This window comes from Chiloscyllium punctatum, chromosome 11 (assembly GCF_047496795.1).
Source record: "Chiloscyllium punctatum isolate Juve2018m chromosome 11, sChiPun1.3, whole genome shotgun sequence".
Classification (NCBI taxonomy): Eukaryota; Metazoa; Chordata; class Chondrichthyes; order Orectolobiformes; family Hemiscylliidae; genus Chiloscyllium; species Chiloscyllium punctatum.
This window is the reverse complement of record NC_092749.1, coordinates 4,440,681-4,453,680: the sequence shown is the minus strand read 5'-3', so window position 1 is coordinate 4,453,680 and position 13,000 is coordinate 4,440,681. Positions and strand designations below refer to the sequence as shown.

The 13,000-nt window shown below is 48.1% G+C and overlaps 1 protein-coding gene across 4 annotated transcripts in view; it reads right to left on the bottom strand.

The window, feature by feature from the left end:
* Positions 1-10,560, bottom strand: part of LOC140482689 (membrane progestin receptor beta-like) — a 32,738-nt gene extending 22,178 nt beyond the window's left edge. Inside the window, exons 1-2 of one of the 4 annotated variants that reach the window (XM_072580208.1) lie at positions 5,349-5,489; positions 3,299-3,398 (exon numbers count right to left, since the gene is read on the bottom strand). In XM_072580208.1, coding sequence (XP_072436309.1) covers positions 3,299-3,340 — 42 coding nt within the window. In that variant the 5' untranslated portion in view covers positions 3,341-3,398; positions 5,349-5,489. Of the gene's footprint in view, positions 1-3,298; positions 3,399-5,073; positions 5,160-5,348; positions 5,508-10,372 lie in introns of those variants that run through there. The other 3 variants (XM_072580209.1, XM_072580211.1, XM_072580210.1) reach the window with 3 other exon arrangements.
* Between the last annotated feature and the right edge of the window lie 2,440 nt (positions 10,561-13,000).

Below are 13,000 nucleotides of genomic sequence, written 5' to 3'. Positions count from 1 at the left end.
TGCTGTGCTTTTCCAGCACCACACATTTGGCTATAAAATAGTCAATATGGCTTTGTCAAGGAGAGGCCATGCCTGACAAATCAGTTAGTATTCTTTGCTGAGTTAATGAGCAAGTTAGACAAAGGAGAGTCAGTGGATGTGGTCTATTTAGATTTCCAGAAGACCTTTTTCAAGATGCTGCACAGCAGGTGGTTAAATAAGGTAAGAGTCCCATAGTGTTAGGGGCAAGGTACAGGCATGGATAGATGATTGGTTGACGGGCAGAAAGCGAAGAGTGAGGATAAAGGGGTCTTTTTCAGGATGACACCTGGTGACTCATAGAGTTCCACAGGGGTCAATGTTGGGACCACAACATTAGGGATCTGGACAAAAGAACTGAAAGCATTATTACTAAGTTTGCAGATGGCACAAAGATAAGTGGAACGACAGGTGGTGTTGAGGAAGCGGGGAGGCTGTAGAAGGACTTGGACAGGCTGGGAGAGTGGGCAAAGAAGTGACAGATGGAACACAATGTGAGAAAGTGAAAGATTATGCACTTTGGCAGGAAGAATAGAGGCATAGACTATTTTCTGAATGTAGAAAGACTTCAGAAATCGGAAGCACAAAGAGACTTAGGAGTCCTTAGTTCAGAATTCTCTTCAGGTTAACCTGCAGGTTCAGTTGGCAGTTAGGAAGGCAAATGTAATGTTCACATTCATTTCAAGAGGGCAAGAATCCAAGAGCAGAGATACATTGCTGAGACTATAGAAGGCTCTGGTCAGACATTTGGCCTCCATACCTAAGGAAGGATATGCTGGCCTTAAAGAGTTTACAAAAACAATCCTTGGGATGAAGGAACAGTTGAGGACTCTGGATCTGCACTTGATGGAGTTTAGAAGGGGAGGGATCTGGTTGAAACTTACAGAATGCAGAGAGGTCTGGATAGAGGGGACATGGAGAAGCTATTTCCCTAATGGAGATACTCGGACACAAGGGCACAACCTCAGTGAAGGAATGACCTTTGAGAACTATAACTGAGATGAGGAGGAATTTTCTTCACCCAGAGGGTGTTGAATGTATGGAACTCATTGCAGCAGAAGGCTATGGAGGCCAAGACATTGCCTGTATTTAAAACGAAGGTTCTTGATAGGTAAGAAGATCAAGGATTACAGGGAAAGAAAGGAGAATGGAGGAGAGAAACGTATCAGCCATAATCGAATGGCAGAGGAGACTCAATGGGCTGAATAACTTAATTTGCTCCTGTATCTTATAGTCTTACGGTGTCAAATTTGTCTCTTTGAGTCCTCCTCACACTTAATCTTACAACACATTCTTATATCATCAACTACAATATCTAGAGCCCATCATTGAAGTCATAAGAATCATACAACACGGAAACAGACCTTTTGGTCCAAACAGTCCATGCTGAACATAATCCTAAACTAGTCCCACCTGTCTGCTTCTGATCTATATTCCTCCAAACATTTTCTATTCATGTGCTTATCCAAATGTCTTTTTAATATTGTAACTACCCATATCCACCAATTCCTCAGGAAGTTCATTCCATACATGAACTGGCCCCTGATTTATTTTTTAAACCTTTCCCCTCATCTTAAAAATATTCCCTGTACCCTTGAAATCCCTCATCTGAGAGAAAAGACAAGTACCATTAATTCTATCTACACCCCTCACTATTTTATGAACCTCTAGAAAGTAACCCCCCAACCTCCTACACTGCAGTGAAAAATGTCCTAGCCTTTGCAGCCTTTCTTTATAACTCAAACTTTCCATACCCGGCAACATCCTGGCAAATCTCTTCTGAACCCTCTCCACTTCAATGATATCCTTCCTATAACTGGGAGACTAGGACTGGACACAGCATTCCAGAAAAGGCCTCAGCAATACAACTTCAACATGACATTCCAACACCTACACTAAAAGGACTGAGCAATGAAGGCAAGCATGCTAAACAACTTTTTAACCACCCTGTCTGTATGTGACACAAATTTCAAAGAATTATGTACCTGAATTCCTAGGTCCCTCTGTTCTTCAACACTAGCCAAGGCCCTGCAATTAATTGTATAAGCCCTAGTCATGTTGGATGGAGATTGCAGATTGTGGAGGCCCCCAGCACTGATACATACAGGAAGCTTTCCACTCTTTACAGCTTGAGACTGACCCAGTTAACTCCAATCTCTATTTCCTGGACATTAGTCAAACCTTCCTCACTACTGTCAGAGCAAAACCTACGTTAGCTGGATGAGTGGGTTGTGAAGCATGGTGATACCGACAGAGTGGGTTCAATTCCCATACCTGGACTCTCCTTCACAACCTCTTCCCTTGCCTGAGGCATGGTGACCCTCAGGATAAACCAATAACTGTCATCTCTCCCAGATGAGAAAGGCAACTTGATTTTGACTATCACTGCAATCCCCATTCCCTCATCAATATTAGCATCCCTTATCTAGTGCAGTAATATTTTATGTAGCTCCTTCTGGACTGACTTTTGCAAATTCAAATGTCTACTTATTCCTCTTTGCACATCTGACCTGCCCTCCTTATCACTACTTCCTTCCCTGACACACTCAGTAATTCCCAGACACTTCAACAGAGTCCTCCTCTCTCAGAGTTAATCCAGTGAGCTGAAATTATGAACACCAGCTCCCAGAGTAAATCCAGTGGATTTAAATTTGGAACTCCAGATCACGCAGGAGGTTTCTGAAGCAGAATGTATGAAATCTCTGATGTTCTGGTTTTAACTGACCAACCATTGTACAGAACATCAATCTGTTGCAGTTGTTTTGGTTTGAACATGTTGGATCCATGTTTTCAGGCACAGAGCTGGAATCCCACATTTTCTTTACAGAATCCCTACGGTGTGGAAATAGGTCATTTGGCTGAACAAAGCAAAAGTGAGGACTGCAGATGCTGGAGATTAGAGTCAAGAGTGGAAAAGTACAGCAAGTCAGACCGGATCCAAGAGCAGCAGAATCACCGCTTCAGACAAAAGCCCTTCATCAGGAAACTAAGAAGGGCTTTTGCCCGAAACGTCGACTCCCGTGCTCCTTGGATGCTGCCTGACCTGCTGTGCTTTTCCAACACTACACTCTCAACATTTGGCTCAACAAGTCCACACTGACCTTCTGAAGGGTACCCCACTCAGACCCATTCCCATTCTCCAATTACTCTACATTTCCCCTGACTAATGCACCTAACATATACATCCCTGAACAATTATGGGGAATTTAGCCTGGCCAATTCACCAACATGCACATCTTTGGACTGTGGGAGGAAACCAGAGCACCTGGAGGAAACTCACACAGACACAGGGAGAATGTGCAAACTCCACACAGTCAGTCATCCGAGGACCCACAGAGCTGGAATCTCACATCATCTTCTTCCATCCCGAACTCCAGAAGCTAGGCACAGCACAGAAAGGAGAAAACGTTCACTTTGTGATAATTAAACGGAGTCAGATACGAAAATAGTAACAGACTCCATCCATGACAAATGTCCCAGTGAGCAACATTTGGAAAAAGCAAACAAAACGACCCCTGATATCCATCTCCATAAGAAGCTGTTTGGGAATCACATACACTGACTGGTCCTGTCACACATACACTACAGACCCTACTATACATACACTGACAGACCCTGTCTCACTGACCCAGACACACCCTGTCTCTCACACACTGACAGACCCTGTCTCACTGACCCAGACAGACCCTGTCTCACTGACCCAGACAGACCCTGTCTCTCACACACACTGACAGACCCTGTCTCACTGACCCAGACATATTCTGTCTCACTGACCCAGACAGACCCTGTCTCACACACACTGACAGACCCTGTCACTCTAACCCAGACAGACCCTGTCTCACTCACCCACAGACTGTCTCACTAACCCAGACAGATCCTGTCTCACATACACTGACAGACCCTGTCTCACTAACCCAGACAGACCCTGTCTCACACACACTGACAGACCCTGCCTCACATACACTGACAGACCCTGTCTCACTAACCCAGACAGACCCTGACTCACACACACTGACAGACCCCGTCTCACTGACCCAGACACACCCTGACTTACACACACTGACAGACCCTGTCTCACTGACCCAGACAGACCCTGTCTCACTGACCCAGACAGACCCTGTCTCACACACACTGACAGACCCTGTGTCACTAACCCAGACAGACCCTGTCTCACTGACCCAGACAGACCCTAACTCACACACACTGACAGACCCTGTCTCACTGACCCAGACAGACTCTGACTCACACACACACTGACAGACCCTGTCTCACTGACCCAGACAGACCCTAACTCACACACACTGACAGACCCTGTCTCACTAACCCAGACAGACCCTGTCTCACTGACCCAGACAGACCCTAACTCACACACACTGACAGACCCTGTCTCACTGACCCAGACAGACCCTGACTCACACACACACTGACATACCCTGTCTCACTAACCCAGACAGACCCTGACCCACACACACTGACAGACCCTGTCTCACTGACCCAGACAGACCCTGACTCACACACACACTGACAGACCCTGTCTCACTAACCCAGACAGACCCTGACCCACATACACTGACAGACCCTGTGTCACTAACCCAGACAGACCCTGACTCACACACACTGACAGACCCTGTCTCACTGACCCAGACAGACCCTGACTCACACACACACTGACAGACCCTGTCTCACTAACCCAGACAGACCCTGACCCACACACACTGACAGACCCTGTCTCACTGACCCAGACAGACCCTGACTCACACACACACTGACAGACCCTGTCTCACTAACCCAGACAGACCCTGACCCACATACACTGACAGACCCTGTCTCACTGACCCAGACAGACCCTGACTCACACACACACTGACAGACCCTGTCTCACTAACCCAGACAGACCCTGACCCACATACACTGACAGACCCTGTGTCACTAACCCAGACAGACCCTGACTCACACACACTGACAGACCCTGTCTCACTGACCCAGACAGACCCTGACTCACAGAACCAAACAGAGTGAAAGGGACTGACCCCCACTCCTCCCAGTGTTACTGACCCTATCATTTCCAGGGTGCACTCAGGAAATGTGCACTGCTCTGTCTATATCTCCCTGGATCTTCAATCCAAGTTTCTCTCCCGGAGAAACTGGAATCTCTGTGAAGTAAAAACAACTATACTGGCAACAATGAAAAGATAAACAACAGCAAAAAGAGGTTTTGAACAAGACTCCCAAACCCTGTGCAGACTGGGAGTGATCAGAACAGAAAGCAATCAGGAAACGGGTCAATGCCAAATAACTCAATGTGGAGGAGAGATTGTGAAATGTAATACCAAACTGCTGGAGACCAAGCGGTTTTCTGTGAAGCAGGCATTTTCTGGAGGAAAGGGTTTCCACGCTGGCGATGAAGTGCTGATCTCCCTGGAGTGCTGTAATGTGTGATCACTGCCCTGCTAACTGCACTGCGATTGCGCAGGTGACAGGCCAGCCTCAGTCAAACTCCCAGTGACAACAAACACACTGAATGTCTTTGTGTCAGCACTGGGCACTTCCCACTCACTCTTGCTAACCCCTCCCCATTTCATCTGAGAGTAAACAGCATATTATTTTTCCGTCTCTTCTCTCCCTCTCTCCCCCATTATTCGCACTGTCCCTCTTTTCCCTCTCTCTCTTTCTGCTTCCCAAACTCTCTCTTCTCCCCCTCTCCTCCTGCCTCTCTCACTTCCTCTCTCCCTCCTTCCTTTTCTCCCTACCACCCTCTCCCTCTCTTTCTCCTCAACCCTGCCCCTCCACCTCGCTCTTTCTCCAACCATCCCCCTCCCTCTCTCAACTCCATCCATTTCTCTCTTTCTTCCTGTCCCCATCCCCCACCTACCTGCTGTCTTTCTGTTCCTCCCTTTCTCTGTCCACCCATCTTTCTCTCAGCTGCCCCTCTCTTCCAACCTCCTTCCCTCTCCCTGCTCTCTCTGTCTTTCTCCATCTCCCATCTTTCTCTTCCTCACTCCCCTTCCCTTCCCTCCACACACTGTCTCTCTTCCCCTCCCTGTTACTCTGTCACTCTCATGCTCTCCCCCCCACTCCCCATCTCTCTCTCCCCTTCCCCACCCTTTCTCTCCATGCCTCTGACTCTCTCTCCCTGCCATCTCTTTTTTCCTCTCTCCCTTCCTTTCCCATCTTTCTCACTCTCCCTCACTCTTACCATGTCCCTGTCTCTGTCTCCCTCTCTCCCTCACTCTCCCCTTCCCTCTCTCCCTCCTTCCATTCCTCTGTCTCTCCCTCCTTCCCTCCCTCTCCCTCCTTCACTCATCCCCCTTCCTCCCCCTCTCTCTCTCTCCTTTCCTCTCTCTCCCTCCCTCTCTCTCTCTCCCCGTCCCTCTCTCTCTCTCTCTCTCTCTCCGCGCCCTCTCCCCCTCTCCCATAAGACCATAAGACATAGGAGTGGAAATAAGGCCATTCGGCCCATCAAGTCCACTCTACCATTCAATCATGGCTGATGGACAATTCAACTCCACGTAGCTGCACTCTCCCCATATCCCTTAATTCCTTGTGAGATCAAGAATTTATCAATCTCTGCCTTGAAGACATTTTACATCCTAGCCTCCACTGTGCTCTGAGGCAATGAATTCCACAGGCCCACCGCTGTCTGGCAGAAGAAATATTTCCTAATTTCCGTTCTAAATTGACTCCCTCTAATTCTAAGGCTGTGCCCATGGGTCCGAGTATCCCCACCTAACGGAAACAAATTCCCAGCATCCACCCTTTCTAAGCCATGCATTATCTTGTAAGTTTCTATTAAATTTGAGGGTAGTAGTTGATGGTAAAGGTTCATCTTGGAGTGTAGTTACTAGCGGTGTTCCGCAAGGGATCTGTTTTGGGACCATTGCTGTGTGTCATTTTTATAAATGACCTGGAGGAGGGGCTAGAAGGTTGGGTGAGCAAGTTTACAGATGATACGAAAGTCGGTGGAGTTGTTGACAGTGAGGAAGGATGTGTAAGGTTACAGCGGGATATAGATAAGCTGCAGAGCTGGGCTGAAAGGTGGCAAATCGAGTTCAATGTGGGTAAGTGGGAGGTGATTCACTTTGGTATGAATAACAAAAAGATGGGGTACTGGGCTAGTGGTCGAATACTTGGTAGTGTGGATGAGCAGAGGGATCTTGGTGTCCATGTACAAAGATCTCTGAAAGTTGCCACCCAGTTAAATAGTGCGGTGAAGAAGGCATATGGCGTATTGGCTTTTATTGGTAGAGGAATTGAGTTCCGGAGTCCTAAGGTCATGTTGCAGTTGTATAAGACTCTGGTGCGGCCACATCTGGAGTATTGTGTGCAGTTTTGGTCGCCATACTATAGGAAGGATGTGGAGGCACTGGAACGGGTACAGAGGAGGTTTACCAGGATGTTGCCTGGTATGGTAGGAAGATCGTATGAGGAAAGGCTGAGGCACTTGGGGCTGTTTTCATTGGAGAAAAGAAGACTTAGGGGTGAATTGATAGAGGTGTACAAGATGATTAGGGGTTTTGATAGGGTTGACCATGAGAACCTTTTTCCACGTATGGAGTCAGCTATTACGAGGGGGCATAGCTTTAAATTAAGGGGTGGTAGGTATAGGACAGATGTTAGGGGTAGATTCTTTACTCAGCGAGTCGTGAGTTCATGGAATGCCCTGCCAGTAGCAGTGGTGGACTCTCCCTCTTTATGGGTATTTAATAGGCATATGGAGGATAGTGGGCTAGTGTAGGTTAGGTGGGCTTGGATCGGCGCAACATCGAGGGCCAAAGGGCTTGTACTACGCTGTATTGTTCTATGTTCTATGTTCTATCTCCCCTCAACCTTCTAAACTCTAATGAATACAATCCTAGGATCCTCAGCCATTCTTCGTATGTTAGGCCTACCATTCCCAGGGATCATCCGTTGAATCTCTGCTGGACACTCTCCAGGGCCAGTATGTCCTTCCTGAGTTGTGGGGTCCAAAATTGGACATAGTATTCTAAATTGGGCCTAACTAGAGTTTTAAAGTCTCAGTAGCACATCACTGCCTTTACATTCCAACCCTCTTGAGATAAATGACAACATTACATTTGCTCTCTTAGCCACAGATTTAACCTGCAAGTCAACCTTTAGAGAATCCTGGACTAGCACTCCCAGATCCCTTTGTACTTTGGCTTTATGAATTTTCTCACTGTTTAGAAAATAGTCCATGCTTGTATTTTTATTTTCCAAATTGCAAGACTTCGCATTTGCTCATATTGAATTTCATGAGCCATTTCCTGGACCACTCTGCTAAACTGTCTAAAACTGTCCTAAACTCCCTCTCCCTCCCTCCCTCTCCCTCCCTCCCTCTCCCTTCCTCCCTCTCTCCCTGCCTCCTTCTCTCTCTCCTCCCCACTCCTTCACTCTCTCCCCTTTCTCTCCTTTCTCTCTCTCTCCCTCCCCCTCTCTCTCCCTGCCTCTCTCTTCCTTTCTATGTCTCTCCCTTCCTCCTTCTCTCTCTCCTCCCCACTCCCCCTCTCCTCCCCACTCCCTCACTCTCTCCCCTCTCTATCTCTCTGTCTCTGTCTGTCTGTCTATCTGCCTCTCTCTTTTCTCTCTCTCTCCCCCCATCTCTCTCCATCTCTCTCCGTCTCCCTTGCCCTCTCTCCCCCCTCTCTCTCTCTCTCCCCCCGTCTCCATCTCTCTCTCCCTGTCTCCCTTGCCCTCTCTCTCTCTCTCCCCCCCACCCCCTCTCTCCATTTCTGTCCCTGTCTCCCTTGCTCTCTCTCTCTCCCCGCCCCCTCTCTCCATCTCTCTCCATTTCTCTCCCCGTCTCCCTTGCCCTCTCTCTCGCTCCCCCAACCCCTCTCTCCATCTCTCTCCGTCTCTCTCTCTCTCTTCCCCCCCTCCATCTCTCTCTCTCTCTCTCTCTCTCTTCCTCCCCCCATCTCTCTCCATCTCTCACTCTCCCTGTCTCCCTTGCCCTCTCTCTGCTAATTGTCCACACAGGCTGACACACAGCTAACAAACAGCTGTGCTGGTGCTGCCCAGTCTTTCTCAATGTGTCCGGGACTGAGAACCATGGCTCACGGTCAGGAATTGGAACAGGCGGGCAAGAGCAACAGGGACATTGAAAATAATCAATAAAGAGTGGCCAAGCCAAGGAACAGGCTTGGGGAAGGCAGTCAGAGTTGTCAGGACTGATCCAGTACAAATTAGATATTTTTCAAATACAATGTTTTGGGACGAGCCCTGAATAACTTGGGAGATATCGAGTGGTGCATGCTGAGGGACCACCTATGTCTAGATGCATCACAGTTCAGCAGCAACTGCTGTGCCCAGGACTGTAAGAAACTACAGAGACTTGTGAAGACAGGCCAGTCCATCACACAAACCAGCCGTCCATCCATTGACCCTGGCTACACTTCTCACTGTCTCGGAAAGGCAGCCAACATCATCAAAGGGCCCTGCCATCCCAGTTATAATCTCTTCCAACCTCTTCCATCAGGCAGAAGATACAAAAACTGAAACATATGTACCAACAGGTTCAAGGACAGCCTCTTCCTTGCTGTTAGTAGATTGCTGACTGGACCTCTCACATTTCTAATCTAATGCTGATTTTGCTTTATGTGCACCTTCTTTGCAGCCATAACATTGTACTCCTTGCTCTGTTCTATCACCCTATGATTTTTGTATGGTATGACCTGCCTTTACTGCACACAAAACAAACCTTTTCACTGTACCTATGTACATGTGACAATAAATCAAATTGAATTAGATGTCCTCCCAGTCTGGTAAGCCCTCCACACTGTCTGTGCTCCTGGTTTACTGGAGGAGATTGAACACTGTGTTTGGTGAATAACTACAACTGACCATGTGACTAAGGAGTGTTTGTTGGACATAGAAGGCCACTCAGCCCATCAAAGCTGCCCTATCATTCTGTTAGAGCAGATAGACTATTAAAAATTCACCATTAAAAATCCCACACATTCCCACATCTCTCCCCTCTACACACACAGACAAACAGATAGACACCCAAACATACATTCATTGTCAAACACACATACACGCACAGACACACTCACAGATACTCTCACACAAACACACTCACGTTCTCTCTCTCTCACACACACATACACACGGATATACATTGGAATTCAAATAGCTGTTTTGTACACACAGTAAACCATTCTAACACACGTTCATTTGTTTGTTTGTGCTCTCTCATATACAATTGCTGACAGGCACAGTCTGACTCGCATGATCTCAGACAATTAAAAAGTACAATTTGTTCTTTTTTCAAATCCCCAGGTCACTGAAGAAGCTGTCCCTTGGCCAAGCCCAATCTGGAGTTGACAGTACTGACTGCAGAGAGCTGAAAACTCACTTGTCCAACACGGTGGGCTCTCACCGAAAGTTAGAGAAATTAAGGCTTGATCCACGTGGGACCAGACTGCAGGTTCCAGCAGAAGGCAGAGTGATGTACATTGATAACCAGGGTATCAGGGAGAAACACAGAGCCAGTTGATGAATGCTGCAAAATAGCACATTTCCACTGCCTGACCTCACAGAGGCTGCTTCACATCACAAAGGAACATCAGCTGGTACCTCCTGCAAAACAAAACCCACTGAAAACAGTTTACAATCACGTGGGCTTTAGTTGAAAGCTTAACACAAACACAGAATAATTAAACACAGCCTTGTGACTTGACAGCAGCTTTGCCAGGGCCTGGTCTGTGTGAAAGCCCTTGGGAGGTTGAGCATTCTCAATGATAGTGCACAGTGTGCAAGTGAACAGCAAGGTTCAATCACAGAGGACACTATAAAGGACAGAAAGCCGCCAAAAGAGGGAAAAGTGGGAAAACTAATCAGCCAACGGCCTATTCTCAACACTCACCCGTTGAACATGTGTGCTGGAAATTATACACCTGGGTGAGGTCACACTCGGCTTGTCATGAACAGCACTATTAATTCATAGCACACTGACCCTCACAGCCTTCGAAGGCTCAGGGGTGACCTTACAGAGGCTTATAAAATCATCAGGATAGGTAAATAGACAAGGTCTTTTCCCCAGTTTGGGGGAGTTCAGAAGTAGAGGGCACAGTTTAAGGTGAGAGGGGAAAGATTTGAAAAGAACCTGAGGGGCAACTTTTTCACATAGAGGGGTGTGTATGGAATGAGCTGAGAGAAACAGGGTTAGCATTTCGAGTCCATTGAATCAGAATTTAAGAAGGGTCATACAGGACATGAAACATTATCGCTGTTTTCTCTCTCCGCAGATGCTGCCAGAGCTGCCGAGTACTTCTAGCCATTCTTCAGGAGCAGAACAGGGTTCAGACTACAGTGTTACAGCTATACAGGGAGAGATCAACATTAACATTTGAAATGACCTTTCAAACATTTAATAACAGGGGAGAAAAGGCTGTTCTTGAATCTGTTTGTACGTGTTTATGTCTTCTACCCAATGGAAGAGGCTGGAAGAGAGTAGAACTGCGGTGGGAGGGATCTTTGATAATGTTTGTTGCTTTCCTGCGGCAATGGGAAGTGGAGATGGAGGCAATGGATGGGGAGGCTGGTTTGCATGATGGACTGAGCTGTATTCACAACTCTCTGTAATTTCTGGTGGTCTTAGGCAGAGCAATTGCCATACCAAGCTGTGAAGCATCTGGATAGAATGCTTTCTATGGTGCATCTATAAAAATTAGTAAGAGCTTTGTGGTCATGCCAAATTTCTTTAACAGTAGCATCCACTTAGGTGGACCAGGACAGATTGTTGGTGATTGTTGGTACTATTGATGCAGACATAAACGTATCCTCCACTCTGCTTCCTGAAGTCAATGACCAGCTTCTTCATTTTGCTGATGTTGATGCAGAGATTGGTGTCTTTACACCATGCCACTAAGCACTCAATCTCTTTCCTGCATTTGGCCCAAATCTCACTAAACCATGCCTGTTCATATACCCATCCAGATGCCTCGTAAATGTTGTAATTGTACCAGCCTCCACCAATTCCTCTGGCAGCTCATTCCATATACGTGCCACCTTCTGCGTGAATAAGTTGTCCCTCACTGTGCCCTCTACTTCTCAACTTCCCTACCCTGGGGAAAAGTCACTTTCCTTGGGAAAAGCAAATAAAGAAGAACAAAAAGGAAAAGTGTCTGGATCTCCAGACTCCTGGGCTCAGGAACATTGGTACTCGGTCACTAATTTGACTGGAATCCCTGAACAAATTCCTCACCATCCAAGCCCTTACACACTATAGCAGAACCAGTCTATGTTCAGGAAATTAAAATCCCTGACTTTTACAACCCTTTTGCTCTGACTTTATTTCATATTTCCAGTATCCATTCATTATGATATTAAAGAGAGCCCTCCTCCATCCCTGGGTTGGTCCCTTTAAATGGGCGGGGCCTGATCTCAGGGCGGGGCCAGTGCCAAGGGGGTGGGGTCAGTGACGATAGGGCAGAGCGAGCCCTTCAGGGGCGGGGCCGGTCTCCCGGAGACAGGGCCGGACTCCAGGGGGCGGGGACCACGGTCAGGGGCGGAGACGTGGCCAGGGGCGGGGCAAACACCAGGGGGCGGGGATAGTGTTCAAGGGGCGGGGACAGTTTTCAGGGGGCGGGGACGGTGTTCAAGGGGCGGGGACAGTTTTCAGGGGGCAGGGACTGTATCCAGGGGGCGGGGACAGCGTTCAAGGGGCGGGGACAGTGTTCAGGGGGCAGGGACTGTATCCAGGGGGCGGGGACAGTGTTCAGGGGGCAGGGACTGTATCCAGGGGGCGGGGACAGTATCCAGAGGGCGGGTCGGTCAGGGATGGGGCAGCAAGGTCCAGGGGAGGGGACAGTGTCACGAGGGGGCGGGTCCGTCTAGGAAACGCCAACCGAGCCCAGGGGGCGGGGAAAGCGTTCAGGGGGCGGGGGCAATGTCAAAGGGGCGTGTCGGTCACAGACGCACCAGTGGGCGGGGTCAGTGTTCAGGGGGCGGGCCAGGAAGCGTCTATGTGACGGAGGCCGAG